Source organism: Podarcis muralis, chromosome Z (genome assembly GCF_964188315.1).
Source record: "Podarcis muralis chromosome Z, rPodMur119.hap1.1, whole genome shotgun sequence".
NCBI lineage: Eukaryota > Metazoa > Chordata > Lepidosauria > Squamata > Lacertidae > Podarcis > Podarcis muralis.
In genome coordinates this window covers 1,683,917-1,710,117 of record NC_135673.1, presented here as the reverse complement: position 1 = coordinate 1,710,117, position 26,201 = coordinate 1,683,917, and the positions used below count along the sequence as shown (strand labels likewise).

Here is a 26,201-nt window from a genome sequence, read left to right as displayed (position 1 = left end):
GCAGTGCATGAAAAGAAGTGTTTTAGGGTCCATGTCTGTTGCCCCCACTATGCATGTTTGCTGCAGGACACACAATTTGCCATGAAAACTGTGAAGTAACTCTGGTTCCCTGTAGCTTCATTCCTGCCCCCACCTCAATGGCAACCATGTCAAAATGGCTGTACCAGCCACACTAGAAAGCATAAACAAGCCCCTGGCTTTTGCATTTTATGTTCCCGCTGCCTTAAAGAAAAGAAAACCACTTCAAATTACATATATTATTTATGCATTTTTAGAGTTGTCATCCTTTTATATAAGGTTTCTTTTTATACCATCCTTTAACTGTTTTCCCCAGGAATTGCTTTTCATTGGATATTAACTCCAAAATCCTTTCACAATTCTTGCCATCTCCTAAACAGTAAAAGACTTAAACCCACTTCAATATGTATATAGTTTTGCCTAACAATGCACACTAATTGTATCTCTTTAATAGGAAATATGTTTATTAATAAAATCCTGTTTGTCTTTATTACCAATGATGGGAGTTCAAAGCAGAGAAACAAACATCTAAACATCAAGGAGGTGTCAGAGGTAAACGAAGGGAGGCCAAGTGAAGCGCATGTGATGCGCTAATTGTATTCCAAAAAAAAGAAAAAGAAAAGAGGATTAATGGAGGGAAGACAGAAATGGAGCTCCCAATTACCATAGAAGTGTCTATTTCACAATGCACTTCCTGTGACTTGAGAGAGACATTTTTGCACCCATTGGAATTTCGAAGAAAGCGGCTTCCCAGCTGTTATGTGCATAAATCTCTCATGCTGTACATACACAGCTTATTTAAATAGCAAGAAAAAGTTACCATTTACAAAATGTATATTTCAGTCATAGCGCACACGCACACGCACACACAAAATCTGTCAGTTTGTGAGGAAAAGTGCAGAAGAGAAAGCAACACATTCAGTTAGGACTCCCCCCCCCCGCCGCCGCCCCCGCTAGATTAAAGCAGCTGCTTTGAGGAGCGTGATCCAGCCAATCCGTCAACAGCGAAGCTCACGCTCCCAGCCCTTTGCCAAAACTCAGGGGCACAGCAGGTCTTGAAGGCTCCGCCCACCACTGGGCGGCCAGGAGGACCCCCGTGTTTCCTGGTTGATGTGGGCAGACTCTTTTCTTACACCACAAGGTGCTTGTTGTTTTCTTTGCCTCGTTTCTGTTGTTGAGAGGGATTCACTCAAGGGCTTCGTCAAAAATTCCAGTGCAATGCACACTTCATTATATGGTCATAGATCCAAAAACATATCTACACCTGCAACTATCTATCCATGGCCATACTAATTCAACCAACTCTTTTTTTCCTTCAAGGAACATTGCTAATTTAACATACTCTGTTGATCTGAATTGGCAAATTGCTACAATGAATAGCTGCAACTGACTTGAATTACTCCGGTTCGAACTGATGCAGGGTCTGACCACTTGTCAAACCAGTGGGCCTGCCAGTTTCGTTTTGCTGCAACGCCTCAACAGCTTCTGCAAATAACTGGGTAAGAACACAAGAAGTGCTTTGTTGGATCAGGCCCATGGCCCCTCTTGCCCATCCTGTTCTCACAGGGGCTGACCAGATGGGAAACCAGCAAGGAGGATTTGAGCCCAACAGCATTTCCGCATGTGTGATTGCCAGCAACTGGTATTCAGGAGCCAGGCTGCTGCAGACGCAGAGCACAGCCATCGTGGTTGGTGGCCTTTGATAGCCTTGTCCTTTGGTGGTCTAAGGGAAACCACCACCGCTTAGCTCCAGCATGTCCACTGGCAACGTCAAAGGCAGAAAGACAGGAAGTCAGGTGAGGGAGTCAAGGAAGAATAATTTATCAGCTGAACACTTAAATTCCCTCTTCACTAATGCTCAAATATGACACTGCCACTTCCCGCTCTCCAAATCCTTCTTCAGTAACGGGGAGATTTAAAGAGGCTTTCAAATGGTTATTACTTTACTTCCACGGCATCTTCCCAGAAGGCAAACCTCATCAGTCCCGCCACAAAAAAAGGCTGGGGATGTTTTTTTTAAGTGTCCTCAAATAAAATTAAGAAGGCAGCAGTAAACTTCTCCTGTGCCATCCTCTGCTCAGGTGTAGTAGGGCTGTGGCCAGTTTTAATGTTGGGGTTAATTGATTCAGAGTTAATAAACGCAGCCTACTTCTGAATTCGGAGCCCCTGTCACAAAGCTCCACCCGCAGACACACCAAGGGAGCGGCGAAAAGGAATCAACCCTTCAAGGGCGGATTAATACAACCACAAACAAAACCTCCCGGGGCTGGAAGGGGGCCCCTTGTTGGGCTGAGGCATATGGAAAGTTCAGCTCCAATTGAATGTCTCAATGACAGCTGACACTCCACCATGCTCCAGCGGCTTCAGGAATATTTCCTCCCATTAAAGGCGTTGGGAGATGCTTCCTCGTAGGAAGAAGGAACTAATGGGAAGGGGCCTTTCATTTCTCCTTCTCCCAGTAGTGAAAGCGAAGCTGAATGGAGCGGAGGAGTGCTTGGCAAATTCCGCCCTGCTCAGTGAGTATTTATTCAGGCTTTACATTTGATCCAAACTAACAGCTTGAAACTATAAAGCATTCTCACTTTAAAAATACAAACATCATTCAGGTAAGCAGCTTCACACACCGTCATCGTCATCATCATTCATACAGTTTATACACTGTTTGGTTGTCTGAAAACCCAACAATCTCAAAGAGGTTTACAACACACTGTATATAATATACCAAAATTCATTTCTCTCTATTGTCCGGATTCCAGCAACTGAAAAGCTGCCCCAATCAGAAATGTAATTTCTAGAAGATGCTCAAAGCTCCACCCACGTCTCTCGTAGCACCTAGTCTAAGTCCCCAGATTTACAAATCAGTCCGCATACAAAATCCATTGAAGTTGAAGTGTGTCACCAGATTCATTGAAAAAAATCTGGTAAAATGTGGAGTCCTTGCCAAAATGAGCACTTCGACAAAGTCAGGTGGTTCACGTAACCCAGCACTGTGTACCCTGAACGACATAGCAGAATTCGGGCAGTTCTGCCGCCCATAATCCTTCCACTGGTGATGCCAGGAATGGAACCAATGCAAGCTAAGCCTGTGCCCCACCGCTGAGCCTGCTCTTGGCCAATCTGAGATGGACACTGCCATCAAAGCCCCACAGACATTTACATCATTGCAGACTACAGTTTGCGATACCTCAATGACCCTTGAAGCCAATTCCAGGTCTGATTATTCGTTTGCTTTTAAAAAACATATTTATGCCTTAACCATGCTAAAAGTCTAAGGTAGCTAACAAAATCGAAATCACAAAGATACATGAAACACAGTAAAAGCAGTCACAGAATAAAACCTAAGAGACAGATGGTCAAAACCCAAAAACTTTCCCCAAAAGAAAAATCCTTCCTGTCAGCCAAAAGCCAACAAAAAGGGGACAGAACATTGCTCTCTTCGGACAGAGTTCCACAGCCTAGGTGTGTGACTAGAGATAAGGCCCTCTTTCTGTGTCCCACATACAGTGGGACCTTGGGTTGCGGACGTAATCCGTGACGGAGGCACATCCGCAACCTGCAGTGTTCGCATCCTGAAGTGCCGCATCTGCGCAGGCACAATTTGGAACTTCTGCGCATGCACAAGTGGCAAAACCCAGAAGTAACCCGTTCCGGTACTTCCGGGTTTCTAGCGGTCCACAACCCGAAAACACGTAATCTGAAGCGTCCGTAACATGAGGTATGACTGTACACAGACAGAGGTAGGTGAGGCACAGGAGAGGCCCTCTGCTGATAACCTTTGTTTGTCTTGATTTCTCGACAGAAAGCACAGACTATCCACTAGTGTGGTGTCAAATTTGTATATATTAAAGCTCTAAAGCAAGACAGAAATGCTTTAGGGAATTTGCTAATAAACAGGTTAAGACATTTTGTTAAGGGACAGACTTCACCAACTCTAAAGGACACGTGGGACTGCTCAGTTGCCAGCCAGCCCTCCATGGCAATCAATGACCCCGCAGAACAGCCTCTCCCCAGAGCCCACACTGGGTTGCCCCCATTTCCCACTCACATTGAGGGTCTCCATGTGCATCCACTGATAATTCAGTTGGCTTTTGTGCATCACAAGTCTGTTTTGGATCTTTGCGAAATCATAGAATCATAGAGTTGGAATAGACCACAAGGGCCATCGAGTCCAACCCCCTGCCAAGCAGGAAACACCATCAGAGCACTCCTGACATATGGTTGTCAAGCCACTCACATTGAGGGTCTCCATGTGCATCCACTGATAATTCAGTTGGCTTTTGTGCATCACAAGTCTGTTTGGATCTTTGCGAAATCCACAGTGAAAGCCACACCCATGGCAAAGACATGCAACGGCTTCGGCAGCATGTTCGCCACAGGCCTTGGCAGGTCTCTCGGACCAGGCCTCCGCTTCCCCATCACTGCCCCACAGCCCCACATTGCATTATCTGCTATCAGTGACCCCTGAAAGCTCTGACTTTTGCTTTTCGCTACCCCATTTGCTTATGATGTGACACAGCAGAAGCTTTAAAGGGGCTCAACTACAACGCAGGTTTGCCTCTCCCACCGATTTTTAAACAGAACAAAGATACTGTGTTTTCCGTAAAGACACAAGATTTTTGATGCAACTAAAGTCAATAAATGTTAAGAAAAGGTAGAGGATTTGAGAACGGCTCTGGGGCTGAGGCTACTGCACAGAACTAAGAGTAACTCAACGACTTAGGTCTCTAGGGGACCTAAAACCACAAAGAGCCACTTATGAGAAATGGCTTTCTCTTCCACTGAGAAATTTTACTACAATCAAGCAGTATGTACATTTTTCTAAATAAATAGAATAACAAATCTCCAGAAAATCTGCACAGATTTTCCTAGTGCAGATGTTTCCTCCATGTCCATTTCTTCTTCCTTGCAGATCAGAGAGCAGCTTCTAGGGTAGCTTTGAAAGGACCATCCAGCCTGCTGTCAACCAGAGCAGGTATCTTCAAGCTCTTCAAAACCAGGGCCCAACTTTAGCCCAAACATGCATCCGGGGACCCATTTTTAAATCATTTATGGTATATCTACAAGGCGCTAACGTTCCTGTTGTGGCCCACCTTGGATCAGGGTGCAACCCACCGATTGAAGACCAGTGAGCAAGAGAAAGTCATACTGAATTGTACATCATCTCGTTGTCTACTTCAGTGCAGCTAACCTTGCAGTTAGCAACTGCAACCAACATTTGCATTGCATTTGGATAACAACATTTGTGTGCTATCTTGAAGCAATGTTTGAGGAGGACTAAAAATAAAACATGCAATCCTGCTATTCGGCCTTAGCAAATTGGCAATTAGGTTCATCAAGGGAAGAGCGTGATGTGTACAGGAGTGGAAAGGCGCATCCACTTCCATGCTCTGACGTTTTGCTTTTCATCTCAACCAGCGAAATTTTCAGCTAAATTCAAACTAAATAAAATCCGGAGCCATCAAGGAGTCAGCCATAACGCTTTTAAACAGCACATTGCTGTTATACACCAATGTAAGGTCAGATCAACAAGGGCTAGCAATCATAATCTAACACAGATTTTATTACAGATGATTTTTGCAAAAACAAATTAACTAAAAGCATAGTCATAGTTTGTACAAAATGTATTAACTATTTTGTTCATCTTCTCTTTTTAAAATAAATTTATTTATTTGTTTTTCAGATTGAAATTTTGCAGCCACATATCGAACATACATCACAGAAACAAGATTCCGTAGAATCTCCTGGCCTTCCCTCCTCCCCGTTGTGGGTCTGATTGTTAGTCGTTTCTGCCTGCATCTTTTATATTACTGTAACCCAAATCATTTACCTCTCCGTTGTCTCCAAAATTCACCTTCAAAATTTTGTTCACCTTCAGGTTTGCCTACTGTAACCCACAAATTCAGTTTGATTTTTGTTTTTATTCAAAACTGCTCTTACAGAATAAATGTCCACATCCTCAACAAGACAGCTGTAATGATTTAATAATGGCCAGGCCCAAACTTGCTGAAAACGCAGAGCCACATCCATAATCATAAGACAGATTTGTTTATGCATTCATTCATTCCAAAATTTCTTTGTCTACGCTGTCAAAACCAATTTTTTTAATGTCTTACAATATTAAAGCACCCTCAATTAAAAGACTCTTATCATGGTACCAATTAGAAGGATGTGTCAGTATTTCCTGTTCTAAGGGACTCTCTGTAACACCTCCTTCAAAACTGGACTTAAACAAATTATGCAAACCCAAGAAGAAAAGATGGAAGTTAAGGACCCCTTATTTCTCAACCCCACCCACAGCAAAACAAACCACCAAAACCCAAGTATCTAACAAATTAAGTAAGGTTTGTTTACCTTGACAACCTGGCTTGTAAAATCTGAAGTGACCTTGGCTGGGCCTTATTTTTTTAAGGGAAAAAGGTGTGTGGAGGGCAGAAAGTGGAGACTTCCACTTTAGCCTTCTCTTTGGGCAATGCATGCAGCCTTTAGTCTCCTTACATTATTAGAGCAAGTTATCAGCCCAGGTAGCTAAAAGACCTACCTGCTGTCTGCCTGAGCTGTGTGAAATCACAAAACTTTTCCAAAAGTGTGAGATCCTCTGATGGAAAGCTTCAACAATGGCACAGAATATTAAGAAGAGGTTTTTTTTTGGGGTGGGGGGTGAATGCAAGGCCAAATAGGCTAGATATAAAAAATATTTATATATCACTTTTCCGGTGTTCAAGGCAGTTTACAACCAACAATTAAAAATACAGGCAACAGTAAAGCATTAGCAGAATCAAGCAATCAGGACAATAACAGCTGCAGAAAAGCTTCAACCAAATGCTAATCTATTTTTCAAAAGTTTTGCAATGTTTATGAAAAGAAAGTTGAGGCAGCAGGCCTAGCTTTTGTTGGAATAAGTTTCCATAGCTTTGGAGCAACGATAGTATAAGACCTGCTCTGATATATCAGGGTCCGCAGTTGTTAAAGACAGCACAAAGACAATTAAGCTTCTTGACTGGATCTCAACAGGCAAGCAGGGGGAGATGGTCTTTGAGGGTGCAAAGCTTCCAGAGTCAAAGCCAGACCCTCAAATTGGGCCCACAGGCAACTCAGTAGCCAGCACAAGTGGCATCAAACAGGCTGAAAATGCAGTAGCTGATGTGTCTGTGCCATCTTCAAGGGCAGCCTGACTGCAAGCACATTGCAAATAATCGTAGAATAACAGATTTGTAGAGTTGGAAGGGACCTCCGAGGGTCATCTAGTCCAACCCCCTGCAATGCAGGAACCTCAGCTCAAGCATCCAGGACAGAGGGCCACCCAACCTCTGCTTGAAAACCTCCAATGAAGGAGAAAAATCACAAAATGGCAGATCAATGCTGCACATTTTGACCTGTCCATAAAATGGGAATGGCCTCCACTGAGCTAAGGATGGGGAGTGGCACTCCAGGCAGTAACTCCAAACTGCTTCTCCAGGAAATCAGAGAACCTGCATCACTCACAGTCAGGGAGACTCCATCTAACCTGCGACCATTCGGAACCACTATCACCTGCCTCTTTTCTGAATCCAATTTTAACCCATATTCCAACCTTGCCTGGTTGACTGGGGAAAACCTCACTAGGGGCAGGAAAAGCTGTATGGTAGACAGGCAGAAGAATGAAGTAACCTTACACAACGTTAGAACGTTTATATACATCTAGCTCAGCTTTGTCTATGCTAAACAGAATCAGTTCTCCAGGGTTCCACACAAGGCTGTTTCTGAGTCCTGTGACATCCGCAACTGGACTCAGTCCCCTCCTCCAGATTGTCTGCGTTTCGCAAGAGGGAATCAAGCACATGTTGAAGGTTTAGGTTTGCAAAATTCCAGTGGAATCAACTTGTTTAAAACAAAGCAAAACACAAAACCCCACAGAACTCTTGTGGTTAGGAAAGGGATACGGAGAAGTACTGGGGTGGTCAAATGATTAATGGAAAGATGGATAAAAGCAGCACAAACAAATCGGAAGAAATGCTCAGCAAGAACTGGACACAGTCTGAACTCTGTGCAAGCAGATCAGGATGCATGCTCAATGAACAAGTCACCCCAAGGAGCCCTTTGAACCACTGGTAGGAGGAGGAAGCGAAATAAAGGTCTAGGCAGGGATTTGAGGGTCAGGGAGGGAGGGAGGCTGCGAGGAATATTCATGCGGAGCTTAGATATAGGAGGGGCACTATATAGGGGCAGGAAGGAGATGGATGGGTAGGTCGAGGGCTGAGGAATTCTGGGGTAGGCTGGGACCCCAAAGCCTCAAATGGGAACCTATGAATTTATTAGCCAAACGTCTGGCTGCAGATCTCTAGCTGCATTTACTTTATCCCAAAACACACAGACTTGCTCATTTTTTAAAGGAAAAGGTTATGCTTGGCTCTGATCACCAGCAAGAGCCACTTCTACTGTACAGAGAACTTGACGCAGTGCTGCTGCCTCTGGCCACTAGGTGTCACTCTAGGAAAGAGCACCACACATTCCTGGCAGAGGAGACACTTTGGGGCTGCCCAGTGTCTCCTTCCACCACCAGCGCGCAATAAGGCTATAAATATTTTAATCGCCACACTATTAAGTAATTAAAATGGCTATTTATGAGGAAGAATGCTTGAAATCACTTTTTAACCTTTAACATTTCACAGTTTAGAAAGCAAAATGCGCAGAGTTGTATTTACGGAGTGGCACTCGCCCGACTTGTCTTCAACCGCGAGGGGCAAAAAATGATTCCGGTCTTATTTTAGGAAAGCTCAGTTCAGACTGCTGGCTTCACTGACCTAGAGAGGGAAAGAGAGCGAGGCGGCCCGCCTTTCCCAAACTGCCACTAAACCCGATTTAAGTTATCATGCAAACTGAGGGCACGATTCACCAGGGAGTTCTCCCGTGCAAACCCCTTTGGGCCCAGGTCACATCTTGCCATGAACATCCCAGCAAAGTCAACCAGAAGCCCGCGTCCCCATCCCCTACTCCAAGCAAGACCAGAGTGCCCTCCTTTCAATGTGCAGGACATCACAGATGCGGGGATGCGGGTTTGAAACAGAGGTTCTGCCATTTCTCTTGCCACAAGCCACTCTGCCCAGGAGCACATTTTGAGAAGGTGAAGGGTCACGGAGAGCCTGTTGCAAGCCTTCCTCTGGGGCAGCCTGCCTCCTGAGCACTGCCTAGTGAGGAGTCCTCCAGGAAGCGGCTATCTTTATTTAACATAAATCTATCTGGCTGGCTAATCCCCACTTACCCCAAACAGTATGGGCACCCACCCTCCTCAAGTTGCTAGGCAACCAGCAGGAGGAGCATTGGGGAACACAAATGAACTGCCTCCAGGAAGGAAAGAGGTTGGTTGCCGCTTGCCATGGATGAGGGAGGTTTAAGAGTTCAGCAGCCTCCGTGTGCATTGAGCTCCTATTTACATGGCTGGGAATTAAAGCTACAGCTGGGAGTTGAGAAGCATAATGCTTACACCTGACATTTTAATGAGCCATATAGAAACACGCACGCACACACACGAATACATCTGCTCTTATATTCAGTGTCAGAGGTACACTCCACGCTATGCAGGAGGAAAATAAACTCAGAACGTCCTGCTGATTCAACAGCATTTTATTCGAGCAATTAAGAGAAAGGGCGAGAGCGACACGTGCTCCCAGGAGGAGTTAAGATAAACCATTTCTTCTTTTTTTGTTGTTTCAGAAGCACAAATAATTTGTTACGTGCTAATGGAGAATCACAGGTGGACCCCAGGCTCTTATTCTCTCAAATACTGGATGGGCGATGAGCACTCCGGGATCCATGCAGCCTTGTTTGTGTTGCATGCATTCTGCAAGGGTCTCTGATCAATTCCATGAAACCCCATGTGGCTGAAAATGCCTCCTCCCACCACCCTTGCCAAGAGCCCCCCCCCCCACAAAACCCCCCTCTGTTCTGGAGTCCCTCTGTGGCTGCTTGTTTGTTTGCACTAAGTGCAGTCTGGGGATATTTGCCCTTTGCTCCCCCAGCAGCTATTTTGGAGATTCATGTTTACTCCCTCTCCCTCTGACACTCTCTAATACTTACACCCCATCCTTCCGTCCTGCTTGCCGCACCTTCAGGAAAATGCAAAAGCTTTGCCACAGTGGCACTGAGTGACCAAACACCAGCCCTATGGCATCACACAACCAGAAATCAGGCATGCACTAGCTATGTTAACTTCTCTATAATTTTTTTTTTTAAAAAAAACACCCTTATTTTAATGATGAAGATTTTATGTGAGTTTGCTTCAATTTGTGGATTTCAGCCATGCTTAATCTATAATTGTATCTGTACACTGCTTGCATTTTTTAACAGGACGCATATTATACATTTTCTAAATAAAATAATAATAGTAAGAAATAAATATTTGTTCACCCTAGCCTTCCTTGTTAATATTACTCTAGCACATAAACCTGCCTTCAGTGGATGTTGCGCTGAATTCCTTTGCTTGTATAATGTTATTATTATCATCTGATGATGTGTTTTACTGTTTTTGCACACTGCTTCGGATATATTTCTCTGGCAAAAAGCGGTGTACATACATTTTTGTGTGTTGGTGTGTGAAAGAGTTTTAACCAAACAAAAATTAATAACCCAAACCAATGCAACCTGTGGAGAATAGAGCTCTGTGTTAAAGAGCGGGCAGACGACTTACGGGCTCGATCTTCAGTGCATTTCTGTAGCTCCCAAAGAAAGCAGCCTGGGCCTTCAGGAACGCCCTGGCCACGCCATCGCCTGTGGTCATGGAGACTTTCTTCAACCTGCTCTTCAGTGCAGAGACCTGGAAGCACATGGCACACAAGGAGGGTTTATTTTCAAGAAACACAAGCCGGGAGACGGCACACACTAGCAAGGCGGCGAAGGGACACTGCTGTTGTGGGTGGCCATGGCCAGAGAGAGGAAGGGAACTGCGCTCCTAGAAATATGCTTCACATTCATTAGCTTTTATCTCAATACTGAAGGAAAGATAATGGCTTCTCTATCACATAATATTAATGGCAACAATAATTATTATTTATAAATGGCAACAGTTCTCATTGCTGGCTCTGCCCCACTCTTGATTAAAAGGGACAGGAGATCAGGACTGGAGAAGAATCGTGGCTGTCAGCACAGGAGAGACTGGGCTGGGCCAGGGAAAAGGCACAAACCCTCCCTGACTATTAAGATCACCACCAAGGACTCTGCTTCATAAACTTTTGACCACTGTGAGTCAGGACCAGGTCCTTTACTGCCGTGGCCCTAAGGCTTTGGAATGACGTCCTCAAAAGGAATCACAGAGTCTATCCATTTGAGGAAAGGATAAGTGTAGGATGCCTCTCATGGGAGAGCACTTGGCTTTCATCTTAAATGTACCAGTAACTAAGTCCTACTGAAGTCAGTGGGATTTACCTCTGAGTAAACACATTTAGGATTGCAATATTAGCCAGTTAATGAAAGCTGTCACCAATGGAGCAAAATGGAACAAATTCTCTTTTGGGAATGCATAGTGGGAATTTTTTAAAACTCATCATAATTAACTTTATGTTGTGTGTGTTTAAAGTTTTTAAACAGCTGTAAATCACCTCAGGCTTGGACAGAGGTGAGGAAACAAGATTTTAAATGAATGAATGAAGCGCTTTACCATTCCTAAGTTACTGATCCTCACAACACCCTGCAAAGTATTTTCAGCAGAGGCAAGAGAGTTTTGCCCGTTGCAAACATTGAGGGAGAGGGGGAAATTCCTGGTTGCGACGAATGAATTATAAAGGAGATCATTTCTTTAAAAGGCAGGGGGTATTATGCTGCTCCACCATGGAATATAAAGTGCAATGCTCACTGACAAGGACAACATCTTCATCCTTGGAAGCAGCTCTTTACTTCCTCACTTCTCAAAGGCTCTCGCTACCTGTGCATCAGATTATTCCTCACTTAACCTTCACTGCCCTTTCTCTTTCATCCTGGAGGTGTTTAATTGCCTCCAATTCACAGAGCTGCACTTCAGGTGAACACAGACCTAACGGTCTCATTACCATTTACACAAAGAAGTACTCCATGATGGTAACTGAGCAATATCAACTTGCACACCTTCCTACACTGACAAATTCTCAAAATTAACACAAGCGTTCAAGGTTACCTGAATCATGCGCCTTTGGTGTTCCAGGCACAAACCAGAGGTTCCTGTTCATTCATTATCGTGCTCTATGCTCCAGCTAAAATAGTAGGGCTAGATGATTTAAATGTCTTTTTTGGCATTTAGATATCTACACAGTGTAGCTGAGAGAAAGCAGTTATCTTTTTTCTAATGTAATCAAGGAGAGCTGGCAAATGTATTTTGTATATTAATGCACACTTTTGTAATTGCCTCCCTGAGCCCCAGCTTCACTCATAGAGCCCCCCCCCCCCAGTAAATGGCCACTGCCTTTATATTGTTTTCTTAAAAAAAAACCAGCAACACTGTGCCTTTGAACATCTGCAACCATTACAAAGGTGGTGACTGCACATTTTGGGCATTCCAGATTGAGACCGGAAGTGTTCCCACCAATGGAAAAAACTGCTCTCCTTCCTGTTCCTCCTTCGTGCAACTGAGTTACGCTGCTGAAGTACAGAAGTAGATTAAAGGATGGAAGACCTGGGAGAGGCTGCGTGGGCAGAGGGGGCAGGCTTTGCAGAGAGAACTTCTGTGTCTTAACAACTGAGTTCCTCAAGATCTGCATGGCTGCACACTGGCCATTTGCAAATAACAGAAGACGAGGAGGATGTTTAGGATTCTGGGGGGTCAACTCTACTACAGGCTGTGCTCCCTTCTTTGGCTATGTGGTAAGAAGTTTGGGGGAACTGCAGCTGGCCCCAGGGGGTTACTAGCTCCAATAATGAGCACAAGCCAGCTTCCTTTCCCTAAAGAACAGCAAGTGTGCCACTCTCTATCAGAAGGGGCTAGATTGCTGCTTCAATTGATGCCAACAGCTGAACAGGTCAACTGGCAAAATCCTCTCCCGATCCAGATGGAGCAGAGGGCTCTCGCAAAGCTTTGAAGCACAGCAGGAACAAGCATTCTGCCTACCAGGGAGGAGGACTTCAGCTGAAGTCATGAAGGTGCCTCTGACCACAAGGCAAGACCACAGAGAGTAGCAGGGGCTTATCTTGATTAGCCATAAGGCATGTTAGGGTGGCTACAATGAAGATGTGCACCGTTTAGTAGAAAGCTAGTAGAAAGGGGCTGAGGATGGGAGAAAGACAAAGAAGTAGAAAGGACTTCTTTCTCTCCCATAGACCTGCCTGACCTAAGTGTCCCTTTTCCCCAAGAGGTTTGAGGGTGACAACACAATAATAAGGCCTTTTCCGTGGTGGCTCCCCATTTGTGGAATGCTCTCCCCAAAGAGGCTCACCTGGCACCAACATTACATGGCTTTAGATCCCTCTTACCGAAGCCTTTGCCTATTAAACCATCTATGGCCATTTAAAATGTGTGGGTACTGTTATGATTTATTTCTGTGGTTTTTAAAATTGTCTTTTATTATTATGCTATGTAAATTACATTTTTAACGTCATACATCACACTGGGATCTTCACATAAAGGGCAGTATATAAATTGGAAGAAGAAGAAGCAGCCACCAGCCAGAGATGGAGAGGGCTGGCTTCCTCTGTGTTGCACTGCCTAAACTGAGGGAGTGTAGCAGACCCAGGATCTTCATAGCAGGGGGTGGCAGGAGAAAGGCCCACTGATGCCATCTTGGTTGGGGCAAGGATGATTCTGGACAGAAGCCTGCAACTGTGTTGTGGCTTGAACTGCCTACAACCTCTTGTTCTGATCAGCAGCTCCAGTGGCAGAGGGAGCGGGGAAACCAGTGCCTGACCAGGACAGCACCTGGCAAAGATTGTTGTTGTTGTTTAGTCATTTAGTCGTGTCCAGCTCTTCGTGACCCCCTGGACCAGAGCACGCCAGGCACTCCTGTCTTCCACTGCCTCCTGCAGTTTGGTCAAACTCATGCTGGTAGCTTCAAGAACACTGTCCCACCATCTCGTCCTCTGTCATCCCCTTCTCCTTGCGCTCTCCATCTTTCCCAACATCAGGGTCTTTTCCAGGGAGTCTTCTCTTCTCATGAGGTGGCCAAAGTCTTGGAGCCTCAGCTTCACGATCTGTCCTTCCAGTGAGCACTCAAAGATTACTGAAGCATTTAGCTAATGTCCAGACTGTCTATGCACCTTGCAGAGAGATGATTCCTGGGAGCGGGGGAAGACTACCAGCAAGTTCCACAGGGGACTCATTTGTTTCTGATGATACTCACAAGTATACATCTCTTAGCATCTAAGACAGATACTCCAGAAACAGGTGCTGAAACTCTTTTGCCTCAGAGCTCTAATCTTCTGCATGTTTTAAGATAGTAGCTAAACAGAGAGGACTTTAATACGCAGATCTAAATCAGGGATTCCTGTCTGAGTGGAAAGCAACTGCAAAAAATGTCATATTTGATGCAACTATTGGTTGTGTGAGGACCACCACATTGGACATTTTTGGAAGGTACCAAGATTACTCCAGAAGCATAAAGCAAAGCAGAACGGCCACTTCTTTCTCACTGATTTGTTTAGCAAAAGGGCAGTTCTGCATTACTTTTTGTACAACTATGGAGGAAGAAAGCAGTAAATAAAGCATTTACTAACAAAAAAAGTGTGTTTCCCTTATTCCTTGCTACACCCCCCCAAGAGTTGCATTTTCCTTTCTGTAAACTAAAACAAAACAAAACACAAAAACAAAAATGCACTAAAGTGTGCATTCCATGAGGTGTTAAAGAGATAGAAGGAACAGTTTTGGGTCCACACTGTCCACCCAGAGGCCTTAAAAGCCAATGTCTTCCACTCTGTGACCTGAAACATAACCCCCCAACTCAGCACAGGTCTGAACATCCTAAACACACTTTGTTAGTCCTTGTCCATGCCAGCAAATGGCATGGCGGGGAGGTAGCTCGGGTCAAAGTTTATTTCCAGCCCTAAGCCCCGGAAGCTCCAGGCCTGGTGCTTCGGAATGTGGGAACCAACTTTCTCTGCTCTTGGCAGCTGACAGATGTGTGGCGACCATCAGCTGTCCTTGCTCTGCATTGAGTAAAAGGGCACAGTGCAAAGGCCCAGGGGCCCTCTCTCCTTCACTTTTACTTTACATGTTCCATAAATCAGCTGATTTATTTATTCCACATACAAATTCATAGCCTGCCTTTTATTAGGGCCCAGTCCTAATAAGGTGGCTTACAGAATAAAAATATAACAAACTGGATTACGAATGGGAAACAAGCTTCTGGGGTTCAGCTCCTGGCAGAAATCAAGCCCTCTCTGCTTGGAAGCAACAGAGTCCCAAGTCAAAGAAGAGGACAGCTGCCAAAAGTGTCGTCCCCCCCTGCCGCCCCACTGCCCCCCTTCCTGGGGAAACGCTGCCCACAAGCTGAGACAGGCACCCTCCGCTCAGCTGCTCTGCTTAAGCAAAAGGGAGCAAATTTTCCAACTCGGACGGTAGCCGCTACACACAGAGGCTGCTTCTTACCCAGGCAGGCACACACGGCCAATCCTGGAAGTGTTTTTAGAGAAGATTTTTATACTCTTGGCAGCTCAGGATTAAAGGTCAGGCTTAAGCTATCACCATGTTTCAAAATGCAATCTGTGCAGTGCAGCATAATGAAATGGTTCAGTAGAGGTGCGAGTGGAAATTCTTTTAATTAGATCCAAGGCTTTTAGTTGTCAACATGAATAAAGCAAGAAAAACACATTCCTTTGCAAAACACAATATCAGAAAGGGGAAAAAAAAATAAATGCAAGTTACTTTTTAAAAAAAAATCAAGAAAACAGAAGCTTTGCACTCATGTGACCCACTCAGCAAGTTTAAATGCCCACAACGTGAAAAAGCAAATATTCGTGTGTGTGTGTGTGTGTGTGTGTGTGTGTGAGAGAGAGAGAGAGAGAGAGAGAGAGAGAGAGAGAGAGAGAGAGAGAGATTTCCTCCTCCTAAGGCCATACTAATAAATAAGAAGACGGGATACTTCACTGACAGAATAAAATAATCACAAGCCAATTAGCCTCTTCACAAGAGCTGATCTCTGAGTAACATTTTGAGGCGCTGAAACATTGTTGATTAAAGGGTCTGGTGCTTTGTGTGGTGGGTTTCCTCCAAGAAATCCCCAACTTTGTTCAGATCTCATCTGAAACTCGCTTTCCAAAAAAGAGAGCACATCTCTTATGTTCCCAAAATAGCAGGCTCCTTCCACTTCTAGATGAAACCTGTGAGGTGTGTGTGTCCAAGCAAGGAACCTGAATTCCTCTTAGTCACTGATGCAAAGTTTTATAAGGGCATGAAAATAGTCATCCACTGGTACAATTTTCACCACCAAAGCCCCTGCCCTAAGCAGATTGCTGGGCGCCAACGGGGGGGCTGGACCTTTCCAATGAAGGCACCCTAATAATAGGATTCTTCACATGCAGACACTCACCTGCTGCCTACTTTATTTGCTGTTAGATACTGTATGAACCCTGTTCTGCTGAATTCTTAAAAGGAAACATTTTAATATTACCTTTGCTGTTCATTGCTGAATTTCTGATGATAGTCTTTGGTGTTTTTTTAAGCTGCTTTTTAATTGATGCATGTGGCTTAACTGTTTTGACTTCAGTTAACTGTTTTTGAAATCAATTACTGAAAGGTGGGATGTAAATGTTTAAAATCAATTAAGTTGGTAGCTTAAAGAAAGATTAATGGCACCCAAAGGTGCTCTTCACATAACGAATCGAAACTATAAATAGGGACAAATGGCTGCATTTTGCACCTCTCCGCATAGCGACAGGTAGCCTGTCCTGTTCTTAACCAAAAGTAGTACTTTAAAATATATATAAAAAAGGTAAAGGTACCCCTGCCCGTACGGACCAGTCTTGACAGACTCTAGGTTGTGCGCTCATCTCACTCTAGAGGCCGGGGGCCAGCGCTGTCCGCAGACACTTCTGGGTCACGTGGCCAGCGTGACGAAGCTACTCTGGCAAGCCAGCACCAGAGCAGCACACGGAAACGCCGTTTACCTTCCCGCTAGTAAGCGGTCCCTATTTATCTACTTGCACCCTGGGAGTGCTTTCGAAGTGCTAGGTTGGCAGGCGCTGGGACCAAGCAGCGGGAGCGCACCCCGCCGCGGGGATTCGAACCGCCGACCATGCGATCGGCAAGTCCTAGGCGCCACCCGCGTCCTATTATATATATATATATATATATATATATATATATATATATATATATACACTGGGACAGCTCCCAGTGCAAACCCCAGGAATAATGGAAGTTCCTTTGACAAAGCTCTGGCCCCAATGGAGCACATGGAATGGAGCCATTTTCCTGAATGACCAAAGGCTCACACATGCAAGTTCATCAAGAATTTAAGCACTGCTGGGTGACTGCCAACTGCATCCCTGGTCAGGTGCTGGGCAACTGGAGAGGTAATGAAACTGGGTTTTCATTCCTCAGTGGAAGAGTTTGTTTCCTTTGAGACTGGGGTTGCTGTCATGACACAGGGTGCCTGGTGTTTGGAACATGATGTGCAGTTGTACTGCAAGATGCCAGCAGCTCCCTTTCAACCCAGCCCAAGCAAACATCAGTTCATCACTGGTGATCTCAGGAGTTTCACAAAACACTCAGCGTTTCTGTAAGCTGATGGCATTTTTAGTCCTGGGAAATATTTGCATCTATGTTGCGCATGGGTGATTCCATATATGTGGCCTTCAACACATCTCAATGGCTTTCATGAGGCACAAGCCCAGGGGATGCAGGTTGATACAGACCCCATTGCTCCCCCCAGGGGAAAAAGAAGTGTGTGAAAGTTCGGATTTATACATACCCCAGCAGCCAGGAACCATGTGATCCAGGCTGAGTTCCAAACACATGAAGCATGAAAACACTTGACCGAAATCCAATTACAAGCAGAAGCAAGATATCTGCTCTCTAGTGGTCAAAGCCAGAATGGAGAACAGTCTCAAGGCGGAGGAGAAAGCTTCCCTATCTGGGCACCTAACGTAACAACAGTGGGCATGTCAGAAGACACTAATTACTCAAAGCAAGAGGATGCTAGTTAAAGCTTTGTTACAGATGCTATTAAAACCCAACTGAATTTGGGATGGGGTGGGGGGAACCCCAGGCTGTGTACACATATGTTTCCAGCTGGTTAAATGGAAATTGCTGCCAGCACTTCCTCTGCGATGCCCCAAACATCCTTCCAAAACAAGCACCACAAGAATAACAAAAGATGACAATAACGATGATGATGATGATGCTGATCATAAAAAAGCATAGCCTTCAAGCAGACCCACAGAAACCCAAATCAGTAAGTTTTAACTAGTGAAATGCAGCTCTCTTGTGTTATAAAAGGAAATAAATGAACGGAAGGAACTCTCTTAAAATTTATGACATTCCAAAGCTCTCAATTTGGGGTTTATTTGGCAAAGTCTCTTATGATGTTCTGCTGCCTTCTCGCAACGGCTCCTTTCATGAGGTCCCATAAAATCAAATATTTCACTTGACTGTTGACAAATCATATCCCTGGGTGCAAGGGCCTGGATCCAGTCCCTACTCCAAGAAGGGGGACATCAGCTGGCACCTTCACTGCACAGAAGGAAACCAGGGAGGAGCTCATTGTGCTTAAAAGAAAACAGGGAGTCGTGACCTCTTGACCACCAGTTGCAGCTTCCTCCCAAGGCACCGCTGACACTCATTGTGGCGCAACAGCAAGAGCCCTGAGCTGGAGGTGAGGCAGATGCAGGTTCAAGGGCCTGCTCAGTCAAGAAGGTCACTGGGTGGCCTTGAGGCATGCCACCACCTCCCAGCCTGACTTATTCCACAGAGTGGTTGGGAGGATAAAAATGAAAATTAAGTATTGCAAGAGGGTAAAGTAAGGTAAGCGGCAATTAGAATCAGTGAAGCAGAGCAGCTAAGGACTTATGGAAGAAGACCCCAGTTCAAAGCTCAGCCCAGCTGGAAGTGAAGCAGCTTTAGGAAAGACTCAGGTACTCCCCTAATGGGAAATCCGGAATAACTGCCTACTTCACAAGGACTGTGCTCATAGTGTTCATATTAGGAAAAGGTGCTGTGTCAGCAGTGTCAAAGCTCACAGCCAGGTTTCCACTCTGGAAGAGAGCTTGGAATTAGATGGCTCCCTATCTCTATCGGATGGGTAGGCAGCCTGTGACATCCCTCTCCCCAATTGCTTGACTACAGTTCCCATCATCCCTGACCACTGGACATGACGCTTTGGGCTAACAGCAGCGGGAGCCCAAAAACATCTGGAGGTTTCCCAGTGCTGGTCTGCTGTGGAAGCCTGTGGTGGAATCAGTGGGGATGGTTATTATTGTGACTTCAAGATGATCTGGATGTCTTTCATCACGGGACAGGGAGAAGCAGTGGCATCAGCCATGTTACTGGTTGGGGAAATTGGCAGCCAGCCCCCACAAGGGGCAGAACAACAGCCAAAGCAAGGGAACACACAAAAAGGGAAGGTGCCGCAGACTGGCTGGACACTCAGGTTGGGTGGCTGGATAATGAGGAATGGGCACTTGGAGAAGGGGGGTGGGGGTGGAGACTGACTTGAAAGAAGAGATCAGTGATCTAGGGGAGCCTGTAACAACCAGGAGCTGAGAGCCAGAGGCAGGAGAAGATGCAGGATTGGGGGGTGAAGAACAGAGTGCAGGAGGAGGGAGGAAGAGGTGTGGCTGGTGGAGTGTCAAGGGCTACCCCCCCTCTTTCTCCCCCACCTCCCCTGCTCCACTGTCTCTCAGGACTAGATGAGGATTGAAGACGGAGGAGCAGAAGCAGACTACACAAAGGCATTGTCCTCACCCATGACCACTGCACTCACCACATCATTTGGCAGGCTCTGAAGATCATCAAAAGGAGTTTCGAGTGTGTTAGTGTCAACGTTGAGGACGACTACATCTTCCAGGGCCATGTTTCGGACTTTCTGAAAATGATGAAGTTGAGATAAAAGGACAATGTCATTACTTAAGCCTAACACCTATTGACCCTTACATAACATCTGCTTAGTTCTTGCCAGGTCCCTGTTCTCTCCCTACTGTATCAAACTTTCACATCATGTTTTCTGAAGCTCAAACACACATGTTGTCAGCCACCCTAAATCAACGGCATCTTGGCTTAATGTTCATCTGGTCTTAGAAAGAGGAAACCAGCCCAGCCGCCTCCTCTCTTCTCTGTTCCAATGGTCTTAAGATGCAGAGGTGGCAACCCAAGGCAATGGGTCACCTCTCCCCTTTTATCTTAGATATGACCAGTCTGCTCAGGCACACAATCTGTAGTGGAAGCCTTGGGGCAGGTTGCAGGCTATCCCAAGAGCCACGTTGCCTCTCCTTGCTGGATTACAAGTTGAAGGTTACTCAAGAGTTTTCTCTAATTCACAACAGAATTAAGGTATTCAGAAGTCAAATGCTCTTCAGCCCTTCCTAAGACCAGTGCTGCATTTGTACAAAAATGAACATGGGTACACTGTTGAAAACAATGGGCACCTTTGTGAAAGTTTCTCTTTAGAAAATCAGACAGACAGACAGACAGCCAGCTGTCGGTCTGGTTTTCCTCAGTTTGGCAAACACAATCTTTTTAATATGACCCACAGTGCCCAATATTTAGAAGTTGGGAATTTCCAGCCAATAATTTGCAGCAGAGTCACAGGTGGGGGTGGTTTGAGATTCAAAGGGGATTGTTGCCTTATGAAATAATGGAAAAGGGCCTTCCACCACCACCACTTCCTCCCCCAGCTTCAAAGAACCAAAAGGTCATCTGCTTAACACATATCAGATAGACTCAAATCCAGCTCAGGAGACTTGCTTCTTTGGGGAGCCAGGAAGCAGCGCAGCAACTGACTGGCACCTTCCTGGCTTGGGAAATTAAGCAACAACTACAAAAATGATCGGTTACAGCCAAATGATTCTTCATAGGCCTAACAAAAAAAAAGTCTCCAGGTAGACTTAACTAAAGCCAGAAGTTTGGTCAAAGGGGCTGGGCAAGAGGCCTCCTCCTACACTTTGACAGCAGAAACAGATTTGGATCTCGCAAAAGGCAGTCAGGGGGCAGCCACAGAATTTCAGCTGCAGCATAAAGTAATGCCAGGACTCCACAGTGGCTGAAACAGCCTTCCATTTGCACACAGCAGGACATTCAGATTTAGGACCAGCCCAAGGCATTTTAGTGCCTGAAGGGAAAAACCCAAAATGGCATGTGCACATACATGAATGAACTGCCCTGCGGGTACAGGGCGGTATACAAATCTAATTACTACTACCACTAATGATAATAATAATAATAAATGCACACGTGTGTATGCACTGTGAAGCTCTTCAGTGCAAGCCTCATTAAAATGAATGGGCAGGACTGTTGTTGTCATTGTTATAGTTTATTTCATTTATACCCCAGGTCAGTCAGTTCCCCAAAGTCTGCCAGAATAAAAGTGGAAGGACAAGGAGAAGGGAATCCATCTAGCCCCATTAGGAAGGGGTTTCCAAATCCTGGGAGCAACCACCTGTGTCCCCACCAAGTGTGCCTATGAGGGGGGTGGGACTGAGAGAAGGGCCTCCCCAGAAGTTTTCAGTGCCCATGATGGTTCATATGGGAGAATTCGTTCCTTCAGATGGCCTGAGCCTAAGCCATAGAGGGCTTTGTAGGTTATAACCAGCACTTCAGCTTGTGCCTGCAAACAGACCAGTAATAACTGGAGATGTTGTAACATGGGAATTGTGTGCTAGCACAGGATTAGCACAGTCAAACTTCCTGGTGGATCATGGGTCAGACCCATCTGCCTTCTGCACTGTTGCTTTTCATGGTGCACAAAATCCCACTCCCACCCATGGTTGCCCATGCTCAGCTCCCTTTTCTGCTCTTCCCCTGTCACCTATAAAAATGTGGCTTACTACTGAGTTTACAAACTTAAGCAGTATCTCCTGAAGGGGAAGAAAGGGGGAAAAACAAAGGCAGATTTAAAAATTAGAAATGGCACCTGGACTTGTGAAAACTTCTCAACTTCCCAAACAAACTGCAGCAGCAGGTCTGAAATGCTGTGCCTGTAAACTATCAGCAGGTGCTGTGTGTTGCTGTGTTCATGAGCCATAGCTCCACACAGCCCTTGATTTCGCAGGCAAGTTTTTGTGAGATTTCACAAACGTAATGGTTTTGCAAAAACTCAAAGGAATTGCTTCATGTTGCAGAGTGCTAGGAATTAACAGATCACATCATGGAGCACTGAGAATGGCATTGTTCTTTCTTCCTTTCTACAGCTAAGAATTCCATGCAACATCACAAGCAAACGTGACTGTCAAGGTATAAGATTTACGCTATCCTGGTTTGTATGATGCTAGCAGCCCCAAAATGGGCTCCACTTATATCTGCCTCAGTGCTTAGTCATCTTCAGGTTTGCTATTCGAAAATCTCAGGGCTTCCATTCCTATTTAGCATCAATTGTTGTTAAAACAAATAAAGAAGAATAACAACAGATATGGTTCTTTCTAACAGCAACTGGTAACTCCTGGCAATGAAACTGGTGGCTATATTGACCTATACTGCCACTGTGGTAAGATGGATAATCTTCTACAGTTAACTGGAGAATTAAGTATGGTGATGATGATGATGATGATGATGATGAAGAAGAATGTAGCAGACTGAACTGCAGCCAAGACCCAATGAATGGCTCTATTTCAGATGGACTACGCCTTCTGTTGTTGACAAACACAGGGGTTTTTCTAATTCAGAAACACACCAGAGTAAGGAATGCACTGCCAGTACTGCCTCCACTAGGGATAGGGAGCCCTCCAGATGTGGTGCAAGGCGACTCCCATCATCCTAACCACTAGTCGTGCCTGCCAGGGCTGATGCAAGTTGAAGTCCAATAACACCTGGAGGGGCTGAGAGTTGCCTATCCCTGGTCCATAATGATTACCAATGGATTCCCAAGATTTAGGCAGCAGCCCTTCCCAGCCAGACTTGATAACACCAGGAATCAAACCTGTGTTTTGTTTTGTTTTTGCTCAATTACAGTTGTTTGAGAATCAAAACAGCAAAAAGTAATAATAAACAAAGACTGCCTCTAATTCTCAGCTCCTCTGATGAAAACTTGCCCTCATCTCAAAAACTACCATCTACACAGTGCTCAACACGAGTCTGAGCTGATAAATCTATCAACGAAAACTCAAAGTCTCCTTTGACGAGGGAAAGCAAAGAGAACATTGTTAATAAATGGAAGAGATGAGCCTAGTTTAGGATTACCAGACGTCCCCGTTTCCCGGGGACAGTCCCCGGATTTGTGAATAAGTCCCTGGAGAAATTCCATCCCCAGAATGTCCCCGGATTTCATCTGATGTCCCTGGGAAATGCAGTGGCGGCAGTCTCTCAACAGCCTGGAACAGTTAGCTCTGGCTGCCTTCAGGAGCTGCTCAGAAGACCCCATATGATGGTTGTGCAGGGGCTCTAAGATGCAGCTTCCGGGCTGCCTCCACCTTCTCTGACCCCAGCAACTAAGCTGTGAAGTGAGGCTGCACACTGCCTACCAGAGCTTGCTTGCAAGCAGGAGGGGGCGGGGATCTCTCAGTTAGGCAATGGGAAGCCTCCCTTCCCAGCTGAGGGATTCCCACCCCCTCCTGCTTGCACGCAAGTAGGAATGGGATTTGGGCTGCTCTGATGGGAAGGGAGGCATTGCGCTGCCCAAGCCTCGCCGCCGCCACTCTCAGCCCTCCTTCTCCGCCACCACCACCACTGAACAACCAACAACTCAGGGGCTGCCCAGGCTCATGGAGAAAGGAGATAGAAGCCTTGGTGGAAGGGGAAACGTGGCGGTTGAGGTCAAGGTGGCAGCCACCCCGCTGCCACCGCCATCGCTGCAGCATCAATGTCCCGAATGTTAGTATTTAATCAATCAATCAATCAATTAATTAAATTAATTGAAGTGTCCCCGGATTTATTGGAAAAAAATCTGGTAACCTTAGCCTAGTTGTGCCAGGCTCACCAGCAAGTGAGTGCATGATCATCCTTGGAAAAAAAGATTAGTGTTCATGTTCACAACCACCACCAGGAAGAAGAGTGCACTAGCCTCCATGTGAAGTGCATGGTTTGGGGCTTATTGAAGGTGTACCTCTGATGCCCGCAAATCATTGCAGCACGGCAGACAACAATCAATCTGGAGCTGGTGGGGTGAAGAGCGGATATCACATTTTATTATTCCATGGGCTGACAGAGCACTAAAGAGGCCTTAATGAAAAATCGCCCTCAGATTTGCCATCTGAAATAGCCACTCCACAGACAGATATGGTTAAGCTCCAAGTGCTCTTTGACCTCTGAACCCTTTGATCCATGCCCAGCAGGTGGCCTCTGACCCCCTCCTGTGCTTCTTCCCCCTCTTCCGCCAGTCAGCTAACCTTGATGTACAGACACCTCCCTGATCCTACACAGGTGATGCCCGAAATACTTATCGCTGACAGCTGCTGCTCACTAACAGAGCAACAAACCTCTCTCAGGCCCCAGAAAAAAGTGGAAAAGGTATTGGTCGGGTGTGTGCACGCTGCTGTTCAGGGCTGCTTCCACTGCTGAACCATCAGGCAACGTCAAGGCACAGAAATTCTCCTAAAAGGGAGTTTCTGCTCCCATCCACTGTGTTGTTTTTTTTAGACCACAATAAATTCAGCTGGGCTGCCACTGGCACATTTGTGATGAGGATATCTGAAGCTATATGGCACACAGGTCAGGTTATATGCAGCTGTCTTAAACAGGGCCAGAACCTTGGTCCACAAGTCCTGCGCCCTTTACTCTTTTGGCAGAAGGTCTCCAAGAAAAGCTGTTCTCAGTTAAAGCCTCTTAGAGAGCAGATGCTGGGGCCTTCTGTACACAAAGCATGTGTTATGGCCACTTTCTGCAGATGGTGACACTTTCTGAAGTCCATTTCTAGCATAAATGCTAGTGTCAAGACGCTGCTTTGTAACCCAAAATAGCTGGAGTCCATTCCTATCTTTCAAGTCTAGTCAACAGCGTCCTCTGGAAGGAGAACATTTCTGTGGCTTGCCCTTCAATAGCTTCCTTGCCAAAAGTCTGAGTCTAAATGTTTTCTCAAGTCTGGGCTGGTGGTAGATACAAACACTCACACATGACAAATGACATGTCACATGACATGCATGCAGAACCATGTGTGCTTAATTCTGTCCATTTTAAAAAGCATATGCTGTTAGGTCGGCCTCTCCATCTGGCCCAGGGAAAACCTGAAAGGCACCTGAAAAAAGTTCTGTATCTCAAACTCAACAGGTGTGGTCTTGAGAGACCATGTGGGTGCTGGTCCAAGCTCCTTCAAGGAATGGCAAGATAATATTTGATTGAATATGGCTGCTGAACATAAAGAACATTAAAAAGGTTCAGTTTTGGCCAGCAAAACTTACAGCCAGATAATTCTGTGTGAGATGATCCGGTTCTGTTATCTACCAGCTATTTATCAGTGCTAAACACTTATTATTTCCTAATATGAATTCAATTAGTGCAGTAAAGGGGTGTTCCATTATTCATGCAACAGAATTCAACCTTGCTTATAAGCAGCGGCTTATAAGCTTCCCTTCTCCTTTGAAGTTGCTTTACGGATGGCTAAATGGGAGTCATATAGAATGACTGACTAGGTGATGATAGAAACCTTGGAAAATACGGAGTTGTGCAAAGCTCCACATATTCCACTCTGGGGGAAGTGGGTTTGTAAATCAAAAACAGGCTCTTGGACTAAAAACAGAGATTACTTTATCTCACCAGAGAGCCTTTCAGTCACAGCAAATTAGATGTAACAACCTATGGATGTGTTTTGATATTTTAACCCTCAAATATACTCTTGTCTACTTGCATTAGCAGGTTAACTGCTGCTTCTACAGAGGTCCCAAACGATTCTGAGCACTAAACTGAAGTCTACCTATATTTCCAACACAGATGGATATATAGATAGTGGCAGACAGCGAAGGGTCTAGATAAAAGTGAGCCAAGGAACTCTCTCCACGCTCCTTTTAGGAGGAAATAGGAGAAGACTGGAGTAAGAGTTCTCAGATTCTGAGCAGTATTACCAATAAACACAGAAAGCAGAATACAGTAAGCAAAACAACTCAACTACGAGTTACATGGAACACCAAACTTTTATGAGAATAGTTTATAAAATTGTCAACCATGCAGAGTGAAG

The 26,201-nt window shown here is 45.3% G+C and overlaps 1 protein-coding gene across 14 annotated transcripts in view; it reads right to left on the bottom strand.

Annotated features, from left to right (window-relative positions):
* DENND1A (DENN domain containing 1A) overlaps nucleotides 1-26,201 on the bottom strand; it is a 271,090-nt gene that overhangs the window by 69,233 nt on the left and 175,656 nt on the right. For all 14 annotated transcript variants that reach the window (XM_028716002.2, XM_077922279.1, XM_028715997.2 and 11 more), the window contains 2 exons: nucleotides 19,869-19,970; nucleotides 10,682-10,807 (listed from right to left, as the gene is read on the bottom strand). In XM_028716002.2, coding sequence (XP_028571835.2) covers nucleotides 10,682-10,807; nucleotides 19,869-19,970 — 228 coding nt within the window. The remainder of the gene's footprint in view (nucleotides 1-10,681; nucleotides 10,808-19,868; nucleotides 19,971-26,201) is intronic.